The 26,051-nt window shown below is 41.7% G+C and overlaps 1 protein-coding gene across 3 annotated transcripts in view; it reads left to right on the top strand.

Moving 5' to 3' along the window:
• Positions 1-25,007, top strand: part of Rhobtb3 (Rho related BTB domain containing 3) — a 56,701-nt gene extending 31,694 nt beyond the window's left edge. For 2 of the 3 annotated variants that reach the window (XM_033767577.1, XM_010621862.3), the window contains exons 8-12: positions 2,054-2,174; positions 10,114-10,287; positions 13,798-13,964; positions 18,870-18,966; positions 23,642-25,007. In XM_033767577.1, coding sequence (XP_033623468.1) covers positions 2,054-2,174; positions 10,114-10,287; positions 13,798-13,964; positions 18,870-18,966; positions 23,642-23,757 — 675 coding nt within the window. In that variant the 3' untranslated portion in view covers positions 23,758-25,007. The remainder of the gene's footprint in view (positions 1-2,053; positions 2,175-10,113; positions 10,288-13,797; positions 13,965-18,869; positions 18,967-23,641) is intronic. The other variant, XM_033767579.1, reaches the window with a different exon arrangement.
• The last annotated feature ends 1,044 nt before the right edge of the window (positions 25,008-26,051 follow it).

The raw sequence follows: 26,051 nt of genomic DNA, 5'->3' as shown, positions 1-26,051 counted from the left end.
AGTTCTGCTTTTGTTCTAAGGCTGTGCGTTTCCTGAGTCTCATTCTGCACATATTCTTTTTTTGAGTACTGAGAATGAAATGAACTTCCGTTGTGGAAGTCTGGGGCCATATGACTCCATAATACTGAAATAAACATCCCTCTTTCACACAGGAGAAGGAAAGAATTCTTCCACCCCTTCTCCTGGGCTTTTCTGGGATTCTGTTCTGTGCCATCTACTGAGTATGTCACAGAGGTAACACTGGATGGGGACTCAGGAAGTATGAATTTAATTGTGAGTCTGTCACAGGTTATCTCTGTCTTTGAGCTTTCTGTGAAGTAAGGGATGAACCAGGTGATTCTTCCAGCCCCTGGTAGCTCTCCAGTTCTTTGGTGGTTTTGACTGTTACTCACCTTTCCTGGATGACAGTCACTCATGTGCTGTCCCACAGTTACTTAGTGAGTGTTGTGGCGTGTTGTGTGTAGGCTCTGAGGATGTACTTTCTAGGACCAGGATTCAGATCGTCCTGGTTGTCTCTCTGCTCATGAGTACCATTCTGGAGTGGTTTTCTTCTTTCTTGTGAGGAAGAATAGTATCATCCCTCCCCCTGGAGCGATTTTAAAATTCTCACCGTAGTAGATTAATTCAGAGTGAAGAGCAGGTGTCATTTGTTCATTTTTTTTTGGTACCGGGGATCGGACTCAGGTCCTTGTGATTGCAAGGCAGGTGGCGGCACCACTGAGCTAAATCCCCAGCCCTGTTCTTATTGTTAAAGTATATGTCTGATTATTCCTTAGAGATAAAGTTTTCTCATCTCCCTAGCTCTGTTGAGGCAGGTCAGAGTTCTGAGATTCTAACCAGGACTTAGGTTCTGGGATTCTGTCAGGGAAATGGGTGGAGCCATCAGGAAGGAGTAAAATAATGATCCTCATTATAAGGTCACAGTCCTGATGATCCAGATATTTCTTGCAATGACTTATTATTTCTTCATCTTTTGGGGGACTCTACTTGCAATTATTGTTCAGGCTTTGTTCTCTTACTCATTGTAAATAAATTAGAGTAAATAAAAAAGAAATGGGTGGAGGGCGAGGAAAGGAAAGCTGCCTCAACTGCTAGGGCCGGGCCAGCAGATGTCTGGAAAGGCCACAGCAGGGATAAGCAGGGCACCACAGCCTGAGAGGGATGGAAGCTCTGTCCGCAGAAGCTGCCTGCTGGAGCAAACAGGAGTGACAGGATGGAAGGTGAGAAGTGTTTCCAGGGTAGAGGCCTAGGCTGCTTTCTCTAGGCTTCAGTATTTCTGCTGTGCAGAGAAAACCTGGTTGGGATTATAAGATTGATAGTTAGCTGGAGAAGAGCCAATTTACCATCACACACAGGTATTTTTTTCATGTTCATTCCTTTAGCAGAAAATGTTGAGCTACTAGGCAGTTGAATGACGTGTGATAAGGAGTTAATATATTTTTCTTAATTGCGTATTAATTTGTTGTCTATGTATTTTCTTAATGAAGATATCAGATGGGATAGCCTGGTGTAATGGCACACACTTACAGTCAGTTCTAGCACTCTGAGAGGCTGAGGCAGGAAGATCACAGGTTCAAGCCCTGCCCAGACAACTTAGCAATTTAGTGAGAACCAGTCTCAAAATAAAAAATAAAAAAGGGCTGGGGAGAATAGCTCAGTGCGAAAGTCCTGGTTTCAGTCCCCACCCCTCAAAGAAATCAGGAGGTAAATGATACCTATTTTACTAGGTATTTGTGAGTCTGGACTTGTGTGCAGTGACTCTGGAGCCTGCATCTTCTCAGCTGTACATTGGAGTTTGCTCTTGGCCAGCTCCTGGGCTGCTGCAAGTGCTGGGTGTGTGTGTGTGTGTGTGTGTGTGTGTGTGTGTGTGTGCGCACGCGCCACTCTTTGATGGTGGCAGCTGTGGGGCCAGAGGGTGAGTTCCCTTGAAAGCTGCCATTGAGCAGGTGTCATTATTTCTTCAAAGAGTTTAGTTTCCCAGGTTCTCAAACCAGCCTGTACCAAAGCCTACTGAACAACCTTCCCCTGGTGTCTGTCTTTTTTTCTCTTATAGATCAATTGCCTAAGGAATTGCAAAACTTACCAAGCCAGAAAACCTCTGTGGTTTTATAACACTTCCCTCAAGTTTTTCCTAAATAAACCGATGCTTGCTGATGTTGTCTTCGAAATACAAGGTATGGCTCAAAGTTCCTTCTGCATTTTTATTTCTTGTTTTCCTCAGTTTCTGATTCAGGCTTGAATACTTAGGGTGAAGGGGTGACTGTCACAAGACAGATTAATACCACCCGAATTTTGACAAAATTTAGGGAAATGAAGTAGTTTATAAAAATAAGAAAATTTATTTATATTTTGCATAGTATTCCCCCCCGTTACTGTATACTTCATTAATTTGGGGGGATCAACAAAGGATGAGGTAAGCTGTCATGTATATTTTTGTTTGTATATTTCTTTCAGATTCTAGTTTTTTTATTCATCTGATAACAGCTCCTTTAAAATATATTGCCACTTGCTTATTTTATTCGTCTCTCTTTATTTGAGCGAAAGAAACTAACTGTGCGTTGAGAGTCATGCCTGGCCCGCACCAGGTGCCCACAGATATTGCTACATTGATTTCTCACAGTGAGTGCTCAGCATTGCTGCCCCCAGAGTGACTGAAAGCTGCTTTCATCTCCATGGGAAAGTACTGCTAATCTAATTTTAATAAAGATGAGCTGTTGAAATGCCCATTGTTGATTACTGACATAGATAATTTTGTCACTTTAGTACACTAAAAGCATAACCTTAAACATGAGTTATAAGATGCCTTCAATTATGCAAGAAGGATAGAGGGGGTTGCTTCCAAGTGAATTACGTAGAACTTTAGAGGGACTGTTACAAAGAAGAAGATACAATTCTAATTTTAGGGTAGGAATGTATAGCAGTTGACATAGTCGTTTAAACATTTTTCCCAAGAAAGGTTCATTTTACTTTTAAACTCGGTCACTTGCCAAGACAAACAGGGAATTGGGAATTTTCCAAAGTACCTTTTGGAGCTACTGTCAGCACCTTCTGCAGTGTGACCTTGGGGACACTCAAGATGGGACAAGTATGAGTGACCTTGAGATACAAAAAAATGATTGGAAAGAAAAAATGTTAAGAAGTTAGATTTTCTGCAACCCTTTTTCATCATGTTAGAGAAACCTAAAACTGACTCTGACTCAGTCCATAACACTGTTACACCTTGATTTAGTCCATGTTAAAATAAAACTCCAAAATGTAGATCTAAGCCAGCTTCCATAAATTATTCATGATAGGTGCAGTAACTCTTATCAGCGATAAAAGCTGTGGTGATTACAGAATTTCCTCATTAGCTTCTGGGGAAAAAATCTCTATTGCTCAAAGTGATTACGAAAAGTGCTTGGTACAGGGTGTGTCCATATAAAAGAAATATAGGGTACATAATTTTGTACAAATTTTCTAAGAAGCTTCACATTCAAACAGAAAAGAACACACCTATTGTTGATAGGAAATATGACTCACAAATAAAACAAGTATTTGTATCTTTCCAAAATGGATTTTTTAAAATCCAGGTTTTTTTTTAAAGTCTGTTTTAGAAAGTTGGAGTAACCGTGTCTGTGTTCTGGCAGAAGTGACTGGTGGCCTGGAGGTGGCTGAGTGCTCTTTTCCATGTGACTTCCTGTGGGGCAGGGAGGGCTGTCCTTCAGCTGTTGCCATGTCTTAGGCTTGACGGGTCTCCAACAGCTGAAGATGAGGTGGTGGCAGACCATTCCAGGGACTCTGACAGTCCAGGGCAGGCTTTTCCTAAGAGGAAGGAGGTAGTGATCTGAAGGCCTTGTGGTAAACGTACAGGAGCTGCTTCTGTTCTGATGCTCTTTCTCCTGGGCCCTGTGAGCGTGAGGAATGCTTTCCATTGTGAGGAAGCATAGTGGTGTCTCAGATCCAGCGTCTCTACTTTCCTGGTGGTGCTCTGCTATTCCCCTGTGGCTCAGCTGACCAACCTCTTCTTACCACACATGCACTGTTTGATACCAATCAGTCAGTGTAGGTGAACAGGCGTCTAAGTCATAATCAAGTTTGAGCCCTCAGATATTCCTGACCTTGTTTTGTCACCTTCAGTCAAGGTCTCCTTGATTGAAGTTTTTGATGTTTTCAAACCCCTCAGTCATTTACATTCAGGTTAGAATCTTGGGTTTATTTCCAAATGAGTAACTTTTGTCTCTCTCTGTGTGTGTGTGTGTGTGTGTGTGTGTGTGTGTGTAGATTATGAGAAGTATGCCATAGCTCCAGTTTTGGAGAAAACTCAATTCCATTAAGGAAGGATCTGTGTTGTTACATCATTGTGTCTCTTAGGGTCCCCAGAACAGCGACTTGCCTTTAACAAGTGGCTGTTGGTTATGAGCTGAATTGTTCTGAAATTGGGAATCAGAATCTGAAGCATAAATGCCCTTCCAGAAGGCTTTGCCTGGTAACGAGCCCACGAGAGGAGAGAGTTCGTCAGCCAGCGATGTTAATTATGTAGCACAGTTTGAGAACAGCTTCCCAAGTAATGGGATATGAATTTATGGCCCCATCATAGATTCACTGATTTGGGATTGATTCCCATCCCCACCTTTTCTCTCTTGTGCATACCTGCCAGGTGTGCATAGCAGATGTTAACACCTGCTTATAATTAGCATAGAAAGCGCTGGCCCCAAGCATTATGTCAGTGTGACCTGCTGAAATGAGTATCAACAGGATTGAGCGCACAACGCATGTTACCTGTTATAGTAAAAGAAAACAGAGCATCCTTTCTCCTCTCAGTTCTTGTTTTTCTTCCATTATTTTACCTCCTGGCCTTTTTCACTGGCATCTGTGCGCACCCTGCAACTTCAGGAAGGCTGGGTCGGAAATGGTCAGAGTCAGGAAAGACTCGCTAGTTCCCTGTCCTGAGAATTGCGGTGGCTGCTGTGGGAATTTTCGTGGCCTTCACAGCTCAAAAACCAAACTGGGAGCAGAGAGGAGCAGGAGTGGACGGAAGCAGGATCTGGCTGCAGTTTCTCCGCTGTCAGCTGCAGGGGAGGCCAATTGGGAGAGTGGCGGGGTGCTAGAGGCTGAGCCTGGGTCAGAGTCCCTGGAGCGGGTTTGAACTCACTTCGATGTGGTACATTCGCAGCTGGCTCCGCTCCTCCAGTGGCGTAGTGAGGCCTTCTAAGGGAACGGGAGGAGGAGCAGAGCCCTCAGAGAAATCATTGGCCTGCCCTATGTCCTTTGTAACAGATGGCTGGATATATATTCACAAAGAAACTTTATTCATTCTGATTGTGAAACTCATGTATGATTGCTAGAGGCCACTGTACACATAATGACCTCATTTATAGAACACAGGTCTGTTTTGTTCATAAATGTATAAAAGGGTCACCAAGGGTATAGACCTATGATGAGCAGTCGTTATTTTAGGAAATGCGCTGGGGATGGTAGTGATTAAAAAAATTACTAATAATTCTTTTCTCCAGTGATGTCCAGTGGTTGATTTTTGGCATATTTGCTATTTTTCCTCTGTTTTAAAAAGGGGACTAGAAGCTGGGTGTGGTGGTATATAACGATAACCCCAGAACTCTAGGAGGCTGAGTCAGAAGGATCAAAGTTCAAGCCTAGCCTGGGCAACTTAGTGAGACATTATTTCAAAATTCAAACAAACGAGCAAACAAGCAAATAGGGCTGGGGTGTGGTCCAGTGTAAAGGTGCTGGACTCAATCCTAGTACCAGAAAAATAAAAAGTGGAGGGAACTAGGTAATGAACAGTTTTCCCAATTGAATATCCTTTATTTTATTTTATTTGTTTTTTAATATTCGAATCTGCAATGAAAGCCTTTTGGTATTGAGACATTTTCAGGGCAATTATTGTTCCTATAGCCTGTAGAATGTAGTTGTTGCCCTGATCCTGGCAGCGTTCCACAGGGATCCTATGTGCCAAGTCGTGTGCTGAAGCGGTGCTGTGTGCTGGTGTTGGTGTCTAACACTTGCCCAGTATTGTGACTGTCATTTCTAGCCCTTGTTGCCCAGTGATGGTCGGGCGCCAACATGCACACCAAAGAATGCGCCTGAGACGTCTGGCTAGTGCAACTAGATCAAGTCCATCGATTTCACCATGGTTTAGTCATAGCTGTTGCTCTCTTTGAAGTGTCAGAGCGCATTCTCCCAGAATCCTGTTTTATTTTCTTGTCATTCTATGACAGTTTATAGCAGGCACTGAAGATTTGCTGTTGAGATCATACTCATGCCTCAGTGTGACCCATCTACGGATGCTAGTTGTAGTTAAATTATTACTAGGCAGCCACATTGTAATGTCACTGTGAAAAACTGTCTGATGTCTTAATTTAAATGTCTTACACCAGGAATGGAGAAGTGAAGTGTTCTTATATTTTAAGTGATTGCTCTTTGACTTAATCCAGATCCTCAGACTAATGCCTAGTTAATAACCCATCTCAAATCTTAATTATAAAATTTTTTTAAAGTTATAGTTAAGTCTGAAACTTTCATTTTTTTTTCAGTATACACTTTATCTAGAATATAGTGAAAAATACTATCCTGAAACATCTGTAACTGTGAAATCATTCACATCTGAGTATAACTTTGGTATCCTTAATATAAATTAATATGAAGTGATAAGCAAGGTAATTTAAAAATTAAATACTTATTCGTTTAAATGTCACTTTTTGATTCATACAGTAATAGTAAATGTGAAGTCCCATGTAATGAATCTTTGATTTCTTCACTCTGGTTTTGAGCCTGAACACCCTCAGCTTCATACAAGGCTAGTGGGGATGTAGAGGACGGAGGCACTGGGACAACTGGGAGCACAGCGGATCGCTGAAGGGCGTTGCTGAGGCCATCACAACACAGGCGGGAAGGGCCGGCTGGGATCTTTGCTTGGATGCGGACTTACTGACTGCAGAGACTTGGCTATGTCCCTGCCCTTTCTGATCCTTTAAGATTGACCAAATACACCAAGTGGACGGTACATGCATGTGAAATTTGCTGAGTAACCGTGACGTGGTAACAGAAATTTCCCATTCACAAAGTGGAGTTTCTTTGTTTCCTCACCTGTCAGTGAGGTTTCTGTTTTCTGCCTGGTGGGCTGGTGAAAAGGCGGGAGATAGTGCCTGGGGAGGATGAGTGGCACCTGGCTTGCAGCCTGCACCCCTGCCCCAGGAGTCCTTGGACTTCTTCCTGTTGAACTCAGGCACCACAGTGCATCTGTTGCCTGCAACGTTCTAGGCCTCCCCAATGACCAGCTGGAGCTGACTGAAATGTAAAACCCTAATGAGCGATACTATTCCTATAACAGCTGGCCTTCAGTTGTATATTACTTTTACTGCCACCTGTAATTTTTTGGATTTGTTTTTTAAAAAAAGAAGTTACTATAGCTGTAGAATACTAAAGCAAGTCTTGGTAAATAGGCATGCTATAGAAAGATATGTGTTTTGTATCTTTGAATCTGTGTCACATAAAAAATTCTTTTCCTATTCACTTACATAGTGCATATTCAAAACCTCAGTCATTCTCTGTGGTCCTTGCTGCCCTCCTGAATCAATCTGAGGGAACTCGACCCATCTATACTGTACCCAGATATATTTCCTTTTTTCAGAATGAAGTCAAATGTAATTCTAAAAATTTCACTTTTGAAACCTGGAATATATATGAAGGCATGACAAATGCAAATATTTTAATACATGAATCCATGTGAAGGGACTAAAATACTTGGGCTTTTAAGTTTTATTTCATTCTTAATGAAATAAAAACATTTCCTCAGAAAACACTGTTAAAACTGTAACATCAAATGAACACTACAGGGCTGGGGATTTAGCTCAGGGGTTTAGGCTTCTGCCTTACATGCACAAGGACCTGAGTTTGATCCCTGGTACCAAGAAAAAGATCACTACAAAGAAAAAGTAATTCGGCTTTAACATTTACAGGGTCCACATTTATCTTTTAACTAGAAAATTTATGTCTTCCCCCGCCCAAGTATCGCTAGTTTGTACAGAAATACTGCTTTACGTTCTTTCAGCAAGTATTTTTATTTGTGGGGTTAATATATGTAACTATACTGTGGTTATTGTATTGCATTTCACAGCACAAAGATTTATAACACCAAAATAGGAAAAAACTAAGTAACAGAAGTTGCTGTCTTCTTAACTGGAAATGTAATGGTTTTCTAGACTAAATTCCCTGCTTACCATGGGTTTAAAATTGTCTCAGGTAGTGAGTATTTCGTCGCTTGTTTGTATCACTGTTGTAATATCATCAGCAGAAGTTTTTCCTAAATTTCAAGGTCTACTTATCAAATTCCACCCCCACCTACTATCTACCTGGTAGTTTTAATTCACATACTCTTAACGCACACATTGAATCATTAGTTTGTTTAAGCTTTATTTTTCATTAAAAAAACAATGCCCTATTTATCTTGAATATTTTAAAACCTTAATATTATAAATCAAATTGTATTACCTGTTTGAATTTCTCGTTAATTGCCGTCTACCAGTACACCTGGCTTGCTGTTACAGAACTGGCCCTCATGGCAGGCAGCCCCTGTGACCTTGAACCCAGGAGGGAGTGCTGAGAAGGGGCCGCCTGCTGGTGGGTGTGGAGTTTGCGGACAGGGTGGGTGCTCCCGGAGGCTGCTTTTGGAGGCCATGTGGCTGTGCACAGTGCTGAGCCAGCCACTGGGCACAGCTGGCGGTGTCGGGTTGCTTGAGGATCTTGAAGGATTATTGGCTCTGGGGAGAGCCACTGAGCTTAGGTGGAGCTCTTCCCTGAACCTAGAGATGTTTTGCTTGGGTTAAAGAGAGATAGCACAATAATTGGAAATACTTTAGGGAAGACTGTATAGCATATGTTTTTAGGGGTATGTAGGCCACTTCGTGGGCAAAGCAGAGGGCTTTGGTTCACTGGGTGCTTTCTGGAAGGGGCCTTGTCACTCCCCTAGCAGTGCTGTCCTGTTCCAAAGCAAGGGGTTCCTCATCCTTGTACCCTCCATTCCAAACCCAATAAATGATCTGCGCATGAGTGCTTGATAATGATCTGCGACATGGAACTAGGCTGACTTCCTGAGAGGGTCGGTTTAGTCTGGTGAGCTTCAGTGTGGGGAGTGGGGTTAGGGAGCCTTGAAGATCAAAGGCCATGTTTAATGGTAATCACTTGGAAGAGAGTGCTTTTCATGTGGAAGAACGTGAATTTTCTAGGGCCACAGTGTGCTGGGGAAACAATAGGGATCGAGGACATCTCCTTCCACTCTTCTAACGTGTAAGATACTCTCCTCGGCTTCACAAGAGTTCTCTTGCTGTTCCTGCTGTGAGGTGTGGACTGTTGATGCTTTAATCCTCACAGTTTCCTGTTTCTGGTGTGGGGGAGCTTGGTGTCTTGGTCACTTTCTGTTTCCTGGAGCACAGTACTCAACACTGACAACCTAAAGGAGGAGGGGTTTATTTGGGCTCATGTTTTTAATCTGTAGTTGGCCAGCATTGTGGAGGGGCCTGGGCAGAGGAGAACTGCTCATGTCAGGGTGGCTAGGAAAGAAACGGAGGAGCAGGGGAGGGAGACCAACCCTTCCAGGCCATAGTCACAGTGACCCTGCTTCCTAATAAGTCAGCTCTGCACCTGCATGATCCAGTCAGCATTCAAAAGCCCCGCCTCTGAGTGCATGAGGTGTGAGGGACGTTTAGACCCAAACCAACATGGCCAAGTCTCTTCTGTCAGTTTTGCTAAGAGGGGTGGTTTTCGTGGAGGAACATGAGCAGCAGTGGTGGTTTTTCAAGCCAATTAGAAAGGAGAGATGTTTCATTATAAAAACGTAAACCAAAACACACTATTTCAGTGTTTCTACTTTTAAGAAATGTAAATTAAATAACAAATGGATGCCTGGTTTGCAAATTGTTACATTCAGAGTCATCTTTTGAATTATCTTTATTGTTTAAAAGTGAGGTGTCTCCAGAGTGAAGTTGGTGACCACCCAAAATTTTGGTTTCTGCCTATCAGCTTAGCTGTGCCTAGTGCAATACCACACTAGGGAACTGCCAGCATAGTAATTCTGCAAGTCTACCTTACTTGCCTTTGTTTCCTTCTTGCACCTGTCAGGTACGACAGTGCCAGCCCACAGGGCCATCCTGGTGGCCCGCTGTGAAGTGATGGCAGCCATGTTTAATGGTAATTACATGGAAGCCAAGAGTGTCCTGATTCCCGTGTATGGCGTTTCCAAAGAGACTTTCTTGTCCTTTTTAGAATACCTATACACAGACTCCTGTTGCCCAGGTGAGCAGTATTCTATGTAATTTCTCACAATTTTTTCTATCCTTGATACCATTTTGGTAAGTTGCTTTCTGTGAAATCTGTTTTCACTTAATGATTGGGAGCCTTTCTGGGCTCAGACTATGGCATAAGTTCACATGCTTGCCTCATCCAGCAGCAACATGTGGTGATCTCCAAAGACACCCCAACAATGGAGCCATCTGGGAGTACCCAGGGCCTAGTTCTAGAGACTGGGGCAGAGGACTTTGTGGAGCACAGGAGCCTTCTCTCTTCCATAGGAAGAGGATTGGATAACCGCTCTTATGTCTAACTTCTGATTGGGGCATTTTCAAGTGATTTTTATAGCAGACAACACCCTTGTTTCTTTCTGGCCAGAGGATATGGATTTTTAAAGGAGCCTTCTAATTTCTAAAGTCAGATTGTTGTTATACTGACTTCTGAAGACTTTTGGATTTATTTCCACATTCACTGGCCAGAGACTGTCTTTGACCAGGAACCAACTACCTGTCGCAGCTACATGTTGGAACAGACCTTGCACATTTCCTTTAGCTGAAGGTCGGTCCCTGGAGAAAGAGCAAAATCCCTTCACCAAACGGGCCTAGAGCCTTGGGACACAGGCGCAGAAAGCCCTTTTGTTATTCTTCACCCTTTGACCACCAGGTGGCGCCGGTCACAAACAGCTAGATGATCTCCCGGGTAGTTTGCCTAGCAGGTCCAGGGCCTGAGACCTTGATTACAAAACCTGGCCGGCATCCTAGCAAATACAAAAAGAAAACACCCCTTTCAGACCATGCCTCTCCTCAGACTCACTGCTTTAACTTTTAGATTGGGAAGATTTCGTGCATGTGCTACTAAAATAAGTTTTAAACAAGCCATGAACCCTCTAGTGAAAAGGTTTTGAAGTTCCAAACAGGAATATTCCTTTTAAACTGAATTAATTCTGGTCTTGCAGCTAGTCATAGAATGTTTTGGAGCCAGATGTTACAGTGTTAAAGATTCGCTTTTCTTAGTTCTTAGTGGAAAAAAATGTAATGGTTTATTATTTCAACATTCATAAATTTGTCTATTAAGTAAGAAATTGAGCAAATTTAAAATAATAAAAAATTTTGTTTCTCATCATCTCATTTGAGTAAGTGAACCTGCTTATTTTAGTTTTTACCTTGTTAATTAGGAAAAAGTGCTCAGGAAAGCAATAAATATAGAATAAAATACTAAAAATAAAAAAAAAAAAAGCCAGGCATGGTGGCACACGCCTGTAATCCCAGCACTTGTGAGGCTGAGGCAGGAGGATCGCTGTGAGTTCAAGACCAGCCTGGGCTACATAGTGAGTTCCAGGTCAGTCTCAACAACATAGTGAGACCCTGTCTAAAAAAAAAAAAAAAAAAGAAAGAAAAAAGAAAATACTATAAAAGTTGGTAAAAAGTACGGTGGGGAAAATTAATCAAAATGAACAAAGATTTAAGCCAAATAGCCTGAACATAGGCATTGGGAAAGTTACAGAATGCTCCTTATTTAACTACTTGCCATATGCAGTACTCTTGATTCCACTGCTACAAAAGAATATAAGGACTTTGAAGAGGGAAAAGAAAGAAAATTGCAAGAAAGAGTAGACCTCTTGACAAGTGTTTGAAAAAAAAGGAAGAGAAAAGTGGAGGTGGCTGCCAGAGGCTGGAAGTGGAGCAGTGGAGAGTTACTGTTCCCGAGTGTGGGTGTGTGGTGGGAGGAGAACCTACAGCACCCTTCTGCAGGGGCTGTTTGTTACTGACAGCTCGAGAAGGTTCACATCACTGCTATAGGGTATTCGTTTGGCAAAATGAAAAAGAAAAAAAGTTCTAGAGATGGGTGACAGTGGTGGGCACTCAGCATAGTGAAGGTGCTTCGTGGGCCTGAACTGTAACCCTGAACTGATTGAAACGAAGTCGGGCATGGGGGTGCTAACCTGTAATCTCAGAACTTGGGTGGCTGAGGCAGGAAGATCATTAATTAAGTCCCACTGGGCAACTTAGCCAGACCCTGTCTCAAAATAAAAAAAGAGGCTGGGCTTAGCCTAGTGATAGAGTGTACCCCTCGGTTCAGTTCCCATTATTGGAAAAAAAAAAAGATTAGAAAGGTAAATTTTAGCTTATATTTATTTTATCACAATGAAAACAAAACAAAAACAAACCTGGGGGCTACATCCAAAAAAGACAAACTTTGTTGGTTCAGCTAACAGAAGAATTTACCCGAGAGCTCTGGATTGCCTCTCTTAAGAGTAATTACAGAATCACTTCTCTGGAGAATTAAAATAAAAAAAAAATTCTCTTCTGGGTGTAAAGGCTTAAATAGATGTTGTGGTGACACATTTCTGTGATCCCAGCACTCAGGAGGCTGAAGCAGGTGGAATGGCCACAAGCCCAAGACCAGCCTGGGCTACATAGTGAGTTCAAGGCCAGCCGGAACTACATGGCGAGGCCTTGCCTCAACTCCTCTAACCCCCAAAAGAGAGTGACAGTGGGCATTTACTTGGTTTCCAGTTTTTAAATACAGTTTATGATATGTTTCAATTTATCTGTATCTGCATGATCATTCCTTTGGAAAAGTTATTGGATCAGAGTACAAAATACTAAAGATCTGAGAAATGGTACAATACTCATTCAGTAATTTAATTTAACGTGTTTATTGAGGATCTGTTATGTGTTGGGGGAAATAAAGCAGGATACAGAGCTGTAGGTATACTATGATTTCAGCTTTGTAAATGTATTTTATATATAGATAGAACTACATGTTAATATACGTGTAAAGAAAAAACAACAAAACAATACTGGGTAAGAGTGGTTATATGTGATTGTGGTTTTCCTTTTTGTACTCTTATATTTTCCCAGTCTTCTACAATGATCCTATTATTTGCATAATTTTAAAAGTGAGTTTGAAAAAGAAATTCTCCAGTAAGCATCCCATCTAAAGTTTTGTCATTTATAAAACTTCAGCAATATGTAATTTTTAAAATAAACCTGCCAAATTCATGTGACCTTACTGTTAGAAATACATTTACAAAAACATTGAGTACCTCAAGTCAGTTTTTCTTGAAGAAAGTCAAATATAAATGTTAGAGAAATGTGAATAAAAATACATTATCTTGAATAGGAGGATCCTCAATTCTGTCTTTTAAAAAATATAGTAAGATATCCAAAGCAATATGTAAGGGTATAAAATGAAAATGAAGTCTCCTTCTGGCATCTTACTTCCAGTATTACCAGTCCCTAGATGTAACCTCTATTAACAGTTTTGTGTAATTTTCAGAAAATATGTATGTATACATAAGCAAATATGTAATATTTATTTTAAATAAATGGGATCATATTATATATACTAAAAAAAAAAAAAGAGTGACAGTATAGACTGCTGCCTGCCTCAAGGTTTCTAGGCGTATTAGTCTGCACTGGGAGATACCATCATCATGGTTTCTGGTATGTGTGTTTAGATCAGGCTGGCATTGGCTTTACCGTCTGCGCTTTCTTACGTCCCCTTCCCCAGCCGGCATCTTCCAGGCCATGTGCCTGCTGATCTGCGCCGAGATGTACCAGGTGTCCAGGCTGCAGCACATCTGCGAGCTGTTCATCGTCACGCAGCTGCAGAGCATGCCCAGCCGGGAGCTGGCCTCCATGAACCTGGACATCGTGGACCTGCTCAAGAAGGCCAAGGTAAGGGGCCCGGGGGTTCTGGTTCTTCTGATATAGAAAGAATGATAGAAAGTCATACTTTTCCTTTGATACTTTGTTTATTAAGAGGGGGGGCAAGGGATTGCAAGTTTGAGCCCAGCCTTGGGCAACTTGGCAACTCAGTGAAACCCTACTCAGAATTTTTTAAAAAAGTAATAAAAAAATAAAGCGTTGGCTGGAGATGTAGCTCAGTGCAAAAAGCCTATGTTCAATCCCCAATACTGGAAAAAATAAAATAAAAAGTTATATATTAGGGCCAGGATTTAGCTCAGTGGTTCCGGCACCTACCTTGCAAGGGCAAGGACCCAAGTTCCATTCCCGACATAAAAAAAAAAAAAAGAAAGAGAGATATATATTAATGCTGTTCTTAGTTTGGAAGTTTGATTAAATTCACAAGTTTCTGGGGCTATGTTAAAACCTTAGGGTTTTTGGCTCTGTGCCCCTCTAAGGTGGTAGAGATGGCAGGTTTTCCCTGCAGTGGCCCTTAGTAGAGTCATTCGAGTGTGTGGTGCACTGTGTCACATAAACGTTCTAAGAAATAGAATTTATTCTGAATTCCCCAAAGGATCACATCTCAGGCTTCCTGAAAGGAGGATGGCAGGTGTTTCATATGTGCTGATGGACATGGTTAGGATAAACTGATGTATTGCTTCACGCATGCATTTTGTGAACATGTTTTTAACATTCCAGGTGTTTACAGGAGATACTATTGTACTTCATTTATTCTTGCAAAATGCCTTTCATCGTTATGTTTCACTGAATTAGGAATAGAGTTTTTAAAAGTTTTATTGAGGGATATGTCATACTAGTTCTCCTGGGCCTCTTCTAAGTTGGGGACCTCTTTGTTTTTTAAGAAATGCAAATGGCCAACACCATATGAAAAAATAACAGCATCCTTTGCCATTAGAGAAATGCAAACTAAAACAATGCTGAGAGCCCATCTTACACTAGAAAGAATGGCCATCATCAAGAAATCAAAAAATAACAAATGCCAGCATGGCTGTGGTGAAAAAGGAACCCTCCTGCCTTGTTGGTGGGAATGTAAATTAGTGCAACCAATATCAAAGTCAAATTCTTCAAAGAACTAAAATTAGAAATTCCGTGTGACCCAGCTGTTCACCTAGGTATCTTCCCCACAGAGCTAAAGACCTTATCCTATCTCAGTAGTTTCATTCCAGTGTTTATAGCAGCACAGTTCATAACAGCTGGAAGTAGCCTGTATAGCCATCAGAAGATGATTAGATAAAGAAAATGTGGTTTCTGTACATAATGGAATACCACTTTGGATGTAAAGAAGGGCAAAATTGAGACGTGTAGGAAAATGGATGCCCCTGGAAAATACAACGTTGTGTGAAATAAATCAGACACGTGAGCTTAAAAACTGTGCAGTGTCTCTCATTTGAGTGAGACAGTACAGCGGGAATAAAGGATGGATAGGAGGAGACAAGGGGATAGAGCTCTTGCAGATGGGAAGGGGCCCAAGGAAATGTGGGTGAGAGGAGAGAGGAAGGGAAATAAGTATTAAGAAGATACACCATAGGGGCCGGGGTTTTAGCTCAGTGGTTCTGCTGCCTGCCTCACAAGCCCAAGGACCCAAGTTTGATCCCCAGTACCAAACACACACACACACACACACACACACACAAAACCCCACCATGTACAGGCACCTACTAACCTACATGAATGTAAGCATTATATGCCGTGAACACGAGGTAAGATCAGTAAGAACAAAGATGGGGAAAGAGGATTTAGAAGAGGAGGCAGGGAAAGGAAGAAACAAGCCGTAGTATGTACCTGTACCATTCCCCCGGATGATTGTAAACTGCATGTACTGCAAACACACACTAATAAAAAAGCTGCATTGCTCATTTTAAGGAGCAGATGGAGTTTACACAAATTAATGTGAGTGACTGTATTTGCAGAGATGCTACAATATAACAGATCTGACAAAGAACTGTGTCAGGTCCATGAATAAACTCAGATTGCTGTGTTGAAATCTCAAACCTTTAGATGTAGCCCTGGTCAGAAGCGGTAAGACACTTTGGGAGGCTGAAGCAAGAAGACTGCGAGAGTCTCACCTGGGCAATTTAGGGAGACCCTATCTCAAAATAAATTAATTTAAAAATGGGAGGGGGGCATTGGAGATGTAGCTCAGTGCAAAGACCCTGGGTGCAATCCTCAGAACCACCGCCCCCCAAAAGAAAGCCTTCTCCTTGCCACTTACTTGTCACTCTTCTCCTGGGCGCAGAAGACTTAGCCAGGCGAATCAGAGCCCGTGGCTCTTCGCTTTTTCATTCACTGCTTGACACACTGTGGACTTGAAGTTACGAGGGGGGCATTGGAGATGTAGCTCAGTGCAAAGACCCTGGGTGCAATCCTCAGAACCACCGCCCCCCAAAAGAAAGCCTTCTCCTTGCCACTTACTTGTCACTCTTCTCCTGGGCGCAGAAGACTTAGCCAGGCGAATCAGAGCCCGTGGCTCTTCGCTTTTTCATTCACTGCTTGACACACTGTGGACTTGAAGTTACGCCGCACATGAGTGCTGTTATTGAACTTGACCCCTCTAGATCTTTTTCATGGCAGTATCTTTGATCCAGAACTTCTTAAAATACTATCTGGTATAACGTATCGTCTCCGCACATGAGTGCTGTTATTGAACTTGACCCCTCTAGATCTTTTTCATGGCAGTATCTTTGATCCAGAACTTCTTAAAATACTATCTGGTATACAACGTATCGTCTGTCCCTGTCAGCTTTGACGGCCAGGAGTTCAGAAAGCCCAGCAACTTCGATGCTAGAGCACGTGCTGGGGTGAAGCTCAGAACTCTGTGGCCCCAAAAGCTCGGCCCCTGTCAGCATGGGTATTTCTGGTCATAGAAGGGAAGTCATTTCAGGTATCTGTGCCTTCTTTACTATCCCCTAACTGTTTGGGTCTTTGTTTCTCTCATAATCATCTCAAAATCATATATATTCAATATTAAGGTTAAAAACACATTTAAAAATCGAGGAACCCTCATCTCTCTTTGTAATATATTTACACTGAGCTTGAGATACATAAGTAGCTGTCTTCCAAATTTAGTTTTAAAATTCTTTTTCATTTTTTCTAGTGTTTTCTAACCTTATTTTTGATGTATTCTTTTACAAGGAGATGTGATCCATCTCTTGCCAAGGGCTCACGATGATATCTTAAATCTTCTCAGAAATAAAATTCTGCATTTGAAGAAGGTTTCTGTAGCTCCTTGTTTGTACCTGTGATCTCCTTTCTCTTGTGAAGTCACAGTCCTCAGTTAGTGTCCTGACCAGTATGTAGGCTCCGCAGTTTCTTTCTTTGCTCCTAGGAGGAGCATTTCTCTCAAAGATACGGGAGGAAAGACTGGAAATGGGATGTGAGATTAGATGAACCACAACGTCCCTTCCAACTCAAAAATTCTGCTTTCCTGTATGGAACGTGAGAGATCCACGAAAGTGTATGTTACACAAGATTGCATCCTTGAGCTTCTTTCTTAAGATTTGAGATGGTAGCTCTCTCCAGTTTAGTGTTGCTCGCTGCTTATGTAACATTTTTGAGCTTTCTGAAGAGTTGTACTTAGCCAAAACAGTGTCTGTCTAAGGTTGAATGCATGAACAAAAAAAAGTGGTGTGGGCCGGGGATTTAGCTCAGTGGTTCCGCTTTTAGTGTTGCTCGCTGCTTATGTAACATTTTTGAGCTTTCTGAAGAGTTGTACTTAGCCAAAACGGTGTCTGTCTAAGGTTGAATGCATGAACAAAAAAAGTGCTGTGGGCCGGGGATTTAGCTCAGTGGTTCCGCTGCCTGCCTCGCAAGCTGAAGGACCCGAGTTCGATCCCTGGTATGGAAAAAAAAAAAAAGGGGGGGGTGTATGCAGACCACTGGCGTTAGAGTTGAAAATGAAGGCACATGATGTATGCTACCACACGGTGACCCTTGGAAGACATGCTCAGTGAAATAAGCCAGAGGAAGAAGTGTGGTTCCACTTAGGGAAGTGTTTAGAGTAGTCAGAATCATAGTGACAGAAAGTAGAATGGTGGTTATCAGGGCCTGGGTTGGGGGATTCAGGGAGTTACTGTGTAAAGGGTACAGAGTTTTACTTTGGGGTGATGGAATACTTCTGGAGCTGGACAGTGGTTCTGGTTGCACACTTATAAATTTACTACGCCAATAACCTGTACACCCACCGATATGTAAATGTCTTCTGTTATGCCTATTGCACCATGGTAAGAATGGCAACATGAAAGAACTGTACTCATGCACCGAGTCACCTACCTGCAAATCTGTACCCAGACTGGGGGCTGGATGACTCGGCAACACTGAGAGGCACCAAGGTGGCGCTGCCAGGGGCCATTTGCTCTCCTAGCAGCTGCAAGAACTCAGAACAACAAGAGTCAGGAGGGAGGTCCAGCTCGGGGTAACAGTGTGTCCATTAAAAGCAGCTGTGCAGATACAGCTTCCTTGTAGAAAGGTTGACACGGCCATCCCCACCCCTAGCCCAGTGGTATGTCCTCCTCAAAATAGTTCCCGATCTTCTCCTCAGGCGCACTTGTTTATCAGGACTTGCTCGCCATCATCTTCGGTTCCTGCTGTTGTAGTTAGTGAAGTCTTAGATGAAAAAGTTCAAACACAACCCCCAGAACCCCCAGCACACTGGCTGTGCAGCAGCAGCGCCTCCTTATTTACCATTGGTTCCACTTCTTCGTTAATACATTTATCAGTATGCGTTGGTAACGCTCGCGTTTCCTTCCCGTAGCTGTAAGAGTTTGCAGGGTGCAGGGTGCGTCACATAAACATGGACTCGGGCTCCACCCCTGCCCCCAGCTGCGCAACGTGTGCTCGCGGCTTACAGCATTGCTCCCCTTTCCGTTTTCCTTGCAGTTTCACCACTCTGACTGCCTTTCAACCTGGCTCCTTCATTTCATTGCTACCAACTACCTCATCTTCAGTCAAAAGCCTGAATTTCAGGATCTTTCAGGTAGGAGGAAAAACCCCAAAACTTTGTGGTCTTTGTTCTTAGGTTTGAGATTATAACTTGTAAACAGCTTTAACACAGTAATGCGCAGAGTAATACAAGATCTTTGAAATTATGCAGTGTGTGATTGAGGACATTTAAGTTTACAGTCACTTGTGTTAGATAAGCAGCTTGAACTGTGTTACACAAGACGTATTCTAATGATTCTTTTGTAGCTTCCATTCAATTTTAAATGCATTTGTAAAAAATAGATAAAAGGTGGCAAAAAAAAATGTCCTCAGGTGGTATTTGGTTTTGATAACTGAGATCTGGGTGTTCCTTAAATCAGAAGCAACATTTAAAGGATACTTAAGTTTTGATCATGTATTATTTGGAACATACAGTTTTATTTATGAGGTATCTGTGTTTATTAATTATACCTATTATAGAGGTCTCATATATTACTTTGAAATAATAATTTTTTTCTTAATTGTGAAACTTGGTGTTCAAAAGTGTATGTATTGGGATTTGTAAGGTAAATTATAAAGATTAAAACCAACCAAAGCGTGAGAGTCGCAGTTCTGCATAAGTGGAAGGAAGTGCAAGTAAGAGAGCCGTCATAATAGACAGCGAGGCTCATCACACAATTACGTGCAATGGGCTCGAGGAAATTTGAGCTAAAAGGACAAGGAAATGAACGACTACCTAGTCAGCACTTTCATACCCTGAACAAATCGATCTCCACGGAGGTATGTGAAGGTCTGCAAGTTCTACATAAAATTTTGCTAAGTAAAAATGGTTCTGCTGGTAAAAGATGTGAAAATCTCTTCATTCAGCCACTCGTACAATTGTGGAAGCAAGGAAACACAGTCAGTTTTTAACAGGTGTATTCAGCCCCTCAGCAAACATTGTGTGCTACGGGAAGCGTCTTAACTAGAGCTCAGCTGTTAAGAATTACTGTGAACAACTGTCTCTTGTCTCAAGAAAAAACAGTCTGTTCAGAAAGCTAAGGTCTGCTTCTGTTCTCTGTCATTAGGGACATTTCTTACATAGCTATTCCTTGAGAAAGCTATAAAAATTGACATCGGTATTTTCATTTTACAGTCATTTTCACAACACTACCTTAGGTCACCTTCGTTTGTAAAGAATAATATTACTTTCTACTTACATGTTGTGTAGCTGTGTGACATGCGTGGAGAACTGTTATGCCCTGGGTGAAAGTTGCTGTGTGTGTTGTCTTGGTTAATTTTGATTGTGTCATTACGCAGTTGCCTGTGGCGTATGGGATTCCCAGGTGACATAGGAAAGAGCAGGGCTGCTGGGAGCTATGTGAGAGGCGGAGCGAGGGGTGGAGGCTGCGGCAGCGATTCCTTCTGTTCCTGTCTGGGAATTAGCGGCATCCTCAGAGCTCCCTTCCCACGGTGCCTTCGTGTCTGGCGGCCTGTGGTGCTGTGGGCTTCAGTAGGGCAAAAGCTCCTGGATAGGGGAGAATTGAAATCTCCAAATCAGTGGTTACAAACTGGCAATCTGTGGGACCATATTTTTAAATTTTTATTTTAAAGTAGTATGAGGTATGATTGAAAAGCAGGGTAAATGCTTAAATTTTTTTTTTAAATTACTACAATAAAAGGCGCATTGCCATTACTTTCCCTCGAAATACTTCCCCTCACTTTGAACATACTTACCTGCTGGTCTTGCCACTTTCTAAAGCAGTTCTGGAAATCCTCTCTCATTAGTATCCTTAGTGTGCTGTCGTGGCTGCCTCAGTGTCCTGAATGAATTCGAAACGTTTCCCTCTCATGGTCATTTTGACTTTGGGGAAGAGCCAGAAGTCACCTGGTGCCTGATCTGGTAAATAAGGCAGAGGATGACACAGCGTCGTGTTTTTGTGAGCCTGCATTTCCCTTGGATGGTACTTGGCAGCACTGTTCACTGTATTTTTTTAATAAAACAAAATTTTATAACAAAATAATAAGATGAACAACATTAATATATTAGATCAGACCTGTGAGGACACTCATAAAAGAGAACTTCCAGAACCGTTTCAGGAAGTGGCAAGAATGATGGGCAGAGTGTGTTGGAAGCAAGGAGGAAGTACTTTGGGGCTGGGATTTAGCTCAGTGGTTCCACCATCTGCTTCACAAGCACAAGGACCCGAGTTGGATTCCCAGTACCAAAAAAAAACAAAAAGAGGAAGTACTTTGAGGGGGATTAATGGCAATGTGTCTTTTACTGTAATCATTTTTTAAAAACATTAAATATTTACTGTATAGTTTGACCACTATTTGTGTTTTAGAATTCTAGATTTTCCATTGCCTCAGGGCTAGGGATTTAGCTCAGTGATTCTGCCACCTCCCTTGGAAGTGCAAGGACCCGAGTTCGATCCTCAGTACCCCCCAAAAAACCTGACATCCACTGCCTCCCACCTGACCTACCTCACATGGTCACTTAAAGTTCCAAAGGGTTCTTGTCCCAATTTCTTTACAGATTCCTTGTAGAACTGCCCATTCTCAGTGTCAGAAGTTATCAAACTACCACTGCAATTCTACAAATTGTTTTGATTAGGAATTTTTTTTTAAAAAAGAGGTGTTTAGAAATCAGAGAGACTGGAAAAGTTCTCACATCAATGCAGGGGTGGATGCCTCAGAGCCCAGTTCAATAGCTCATTATGTAGATGTATAGATACTGGATTCTGACAAAACCTGCAACACACAGGAATATGTTACCCTAGGTGTCTGTGGATGTATTTTTCTCACAGTTTAATTTAGCTCAGTAGTGTACTATGTATTATATGGTCGGAGGTTTGCTTTGTTTTTATTTATGCTGGCTGCCGAGCTATGTGCGATAACTTACCTGAGGGATCATCTCATGTCACCTTTGTGTCCTATGGCCTTAGAGGACACATTCCCCCGAGTAGCTTGGTTCTTTTCACCCAGGCCCCACAGCTTGGTGTAGGGCCTTGCTCTTCCAAGGTGAATGGAGGGGTTGAACATCAGGTGGAAAAGTGAAAACTGACTTAACAGGAGGGAACCTCAGTGCACACAGAAGGGAGGAACAAACTGCTTCCCCCAGCAGGACCCCAAAAACCCAAGATGGCCCTAGGTTTCCGAAGCCAGGATGAGGCAGGGAGAAAAAAAGCAGTGGGATTGGTTGAATATCGATGAACCAGCTTTTACTGTCCCCTCCACACACACAGGCAGTGGTTCCCCGTCTTTGCAGGAGGTGAGAGTTTGTTTCTGGAGCAATTCAAGCATATAAAGTTTACAGAATCATGACCTTCGGGGGTAGCTGAGATCCGGGGTGAGGAGCTGGACGGAGGTGCGGTTCTCAGTGTGTGTAAAGGTGCACATTGTGCGGCAAGGCTCCAGCCCCCTTCCCTTATCCAGGTGCTGGAATCCTGGCAGCTTGGTATTTGCCAGCCTGGCTCCCCTACCCTGGGATGAAGTAGCCGCATCCTCCTCTGGCCTCTGGATGGTGCACATGTGTAGTCCTTTGGATGTGTGTAGCCTCCACTCTGTCCACACCCCAAGGTTTCCAGACAGCTTCCAGGGTCCTGCTGCTAACTATAAGAAGACCAGTGTGAGTCCGCAGATACGGTACTTAAAGCAGTTGCTGACACACACACAAAAAATAGGTACCAAAAATTAAACAGTAAATACAAACAAAGAAGATGAACTTAGAGGAGCAAAGATGCAGAAGAGTGAGTTCATTTTATTTTTTAATTGGAGGCTCAGTCTAAAAGGCGAACTATGTAATAGAAGTTCATATAGAAAAACAGTGAGGGAATCTATCAAAGAAATAATATAAGGAAGTTATCCCAATACTGCAGAACCCAAGTCAACACATTGAAAGGATTTACTAAATGAATGTACAAGGTACATTGGTGCATGTGTGAACACTAAGTATAAACAGAAATACCTAAGTTTCCAGGATTTAAACACCCTGCGCCCCCAGGACTGTGAATGTGAATGGTGACAGAGTTCTTAGCCTTGGAAACTAGAAGGCACTGGAGTACTGTCTGCAACATTTTGAGGGGAGTTTTCAACCTGGAGTTTCATACCAAACCTAATTATAAATCATGAATGAGGATAAACTAAAAATACTGCATTACAAATAGGATCTCAGAAATGCTTTCCAGACCCCTTTTCGAGAAGCTAATAAAGGTTATGCTTCCCTGAAACTAAGGAATAAAGTGAAAAACCTGGAGTCCAGGAAAGGAAGGCCCAGCGCAAAGACTCAGTCCAACCCTCTGGCTCTGTGGGTTCTGAGGAGAGGTGGTCTCTGCCTAGCCGCAGTCACTGCAGGGCTGGGCAGATCCCTGTACTGAGTGGGAAATTTAACCAAGGGGGCTTTGCAGAGTCTTGAGGAGGAGTTAGCCACAAAGATAACTAAACGGGAAAACATGAGTCTGTATCTCCCAGAAAAAGTAGAGTTTTATTGAAAAGAAAGGAAAATAATAAACTGCTACATGATGAAGCATTGTTCAAGATGTGTGTAATTGTAAATCACGTAATAGCATAAGTGCTGATGACCGATTTAACCAGAATTGTACTAGATGGTTCTGGGAAGCTTCTGGGAAGGGTAGGAGGATATAACAGCACTCCAATTTCACCTGTCACATAGAAAACCAGCAGTTACTGTCTTAAATTGATCCAAAGTAAAATATGATCAGTTAACATTCTTTTTCTTCAAATTTTAGTGGAAGAACGCAGTTTTGTTGAGAAACACAGATGGCCATCAAATTTGTACTTGAAGCAGCTTGCAGAATACAGGAAGTATATTCACTCCCGAAAATGTCGTTGCTTAGTAATGTAACCTGAAGCTTTTGTATACATTCTGTTTTCATTATTATGAAGAATGGGATATCACTGGATTCCAGTGAAATTCTTATGACTGATGCCAGTATGGGTGTTTTAAAAAATTCAGCCTAATGTGTTTATTAGTTCTCTTTGAAAAACCTACAATTGTATTCTTAAAAGGGAACAAAATATAACACAGACTAAAACTAAGGGTTCACTCTAGAATATAAAACTGTTGTACAGCTGTGTTTTCCCTTAAAGATGCTCTCTTGCTTTGGTGACCACCTCCCTGTTAAGAAATGCTTAAATTTTTAAAAAATTCAATTAGAATTAACATAGAAATTCATCATATCTGAGTAGTATTAAAATAAGGGTCATTGAAGGACCCCATGTAACTGTTTCTTCAGTGAGAAAGAGACTAACCAGTCCAACATGAAATTTTTGAAATAAAAATTTGAGATTTTTGAAAAGGTCATGATACTTGGTTCCAAAGTAGTGTCAGTGTTTGAATCAACATCATGAACAAAACTCTCTTTCATCCAGAAACCCCAGTTATATGTCCTTGTCTTCCCCCTGGCTTCTGACAGGGCAGGAAACCTACCCAGTGCTGGCTCTACACTTGAAGGGCTTCATGCTTGCTTCAGTGCTTGGCTGTGGCTGTCCTGAAATTCTTCATAATGTTTGAAGAAGGGCCCGGTGTTTTCCCTGTGCATTGGGCCCTGAAAATTATGTGTATTTCCTAGCAGGAAAAATACCATGTTTTTCTGTTCAAACATCATTCTCTGTAAAAGTAGAAGAGAGGCCCTGGTATCTAGGCATCCGGGGCAGGTTGTCTTGGAGGGAGAAAGCACACTGGGGCTCCTGCTCTTGGGGTGTCTGTACCATGCAGGGCCTCTGCTGCCACCCCCTTGGCATGTGAGAATCGCCTTGTGTTGGCTTAGTTTTAAAACCCAGTCCTGGCTCAGTTGCTAATGAACAAATACTTCCTTGATCATTCTATAAGGCCAGGATATTGGGAAGAGTAACTGACTGACTGGCTTGATTTTAATACACGCTTTTATAAAGATGCACACAGAAAAAGATGCTGTCTGAGGAATTTGCTATGAAGGCTCAATATTACTTTTTAAAGTGTATTTGCTAAGATTGGCAGTCAGTGTTAATGGCTTAGGTTGTTTGAATTCTTTCCAGGACTGCAAGGCTATTTGATGAAGAATGGCTTGAGTCTTGTCCTTTAAGGATACCTAGTAAGTTAAAAAAAAAAAAAGGATATAAATCAGAGACTTGTTATGGGTACTGGGATAAGGACAGAATTCGTTTCTCTCACATGTGTACAGATACGATTATATCAAGCTCACAAACTTGAAGATAGGTAGAAAAGTCTGCTTAGTATTTATTGTTCACACCATTGTAATCTGTAATTTAATATTGGAATATGTTTTTCTTTTAAATTCCAGTGACTTTAGAATGCACATTTTTTTCAACTTTTCTAATATTTGATTAAACAATCTTATACTGTAATATTAGAATTCCATGCAGTTAGCCCTTATTTGTGCACCATTAAAATCAGAAGAAAGAGTACCTTCCTTCTAAATATATTTCAGAAAATCTGCTTTCAATAGGACTGTGTCGGTGAAGATTATTGGGATCCATTTTGTGTTTTTTTTTTCATTTTAATCACCTGAGTAATCAACTATCAGCAGATCCCATTTAGCTAGGATTAGCATTGTAAAGAATAGATAATATAGCAGATTTCTAGAAATTCCTTCACATTTATGAACGTTTAAAGCGCAGTGATAGCTTTTCGTTCTTCATAAGCTCATTCTCACCCCCATATTAATTATAGCATTTAAAATTATAAAGTGGAAAAATACAAGTTACAAACAATATTTTCTTGAAAATACTATATAATATTTAAATAGATAGTAGCTAGTTCTTTTCGGTTGTTTGGCCTGAGTGGGAGTAGTTGGAAGCGGGTACTCCTAGGTGTTGCTGTGTTGGCTGGGTTTTGAAAGCTCTTTACCACCTGTGTGGGTGAGTCAGCCGGATGCTACAGTTCTCCAGAGTTAATTAAAATACAGCTGAATCAGTCTTGGAACTCACTGATGTAGACTGACTCTTTGATTGACTCAGTTCAAAATAGAAAAAATTGAAAGACTTATAAACTACCTGGAAGAAGTGAGTGCCAGTTTCCAGGAGAGTTTTTCCGTTGTACTGTTATTTCTAGATGGATGTGTGCTGTTTGCTGATCTCTGCTTTAATATCTTTCCCAGTCGTTTTAATTAGAGAAGATACTGTTTATGTGAATAAGGC

Source organism: Fukomys damarensis, unplaced genomic scaffold (genome assembly GCF_012274545.1).
Source record: "Fukomys damarensis isolate Sample0158 unplaced genomic scaffold, DMR_v1.0_HiC HiC_scaffold_3, whole genome shotgun sequence".
NCBI lineage: Eukaryota > Metazoa > Chordata > Mammalia > Rodentia > Bathyergidae > Fukomys > Fukomys damarensis.
The sequence above is the reverse complement of the archived record's forward strand: the minus strand, read 5'-3'. Positions and strand labels throughout refer to the sequence as shown.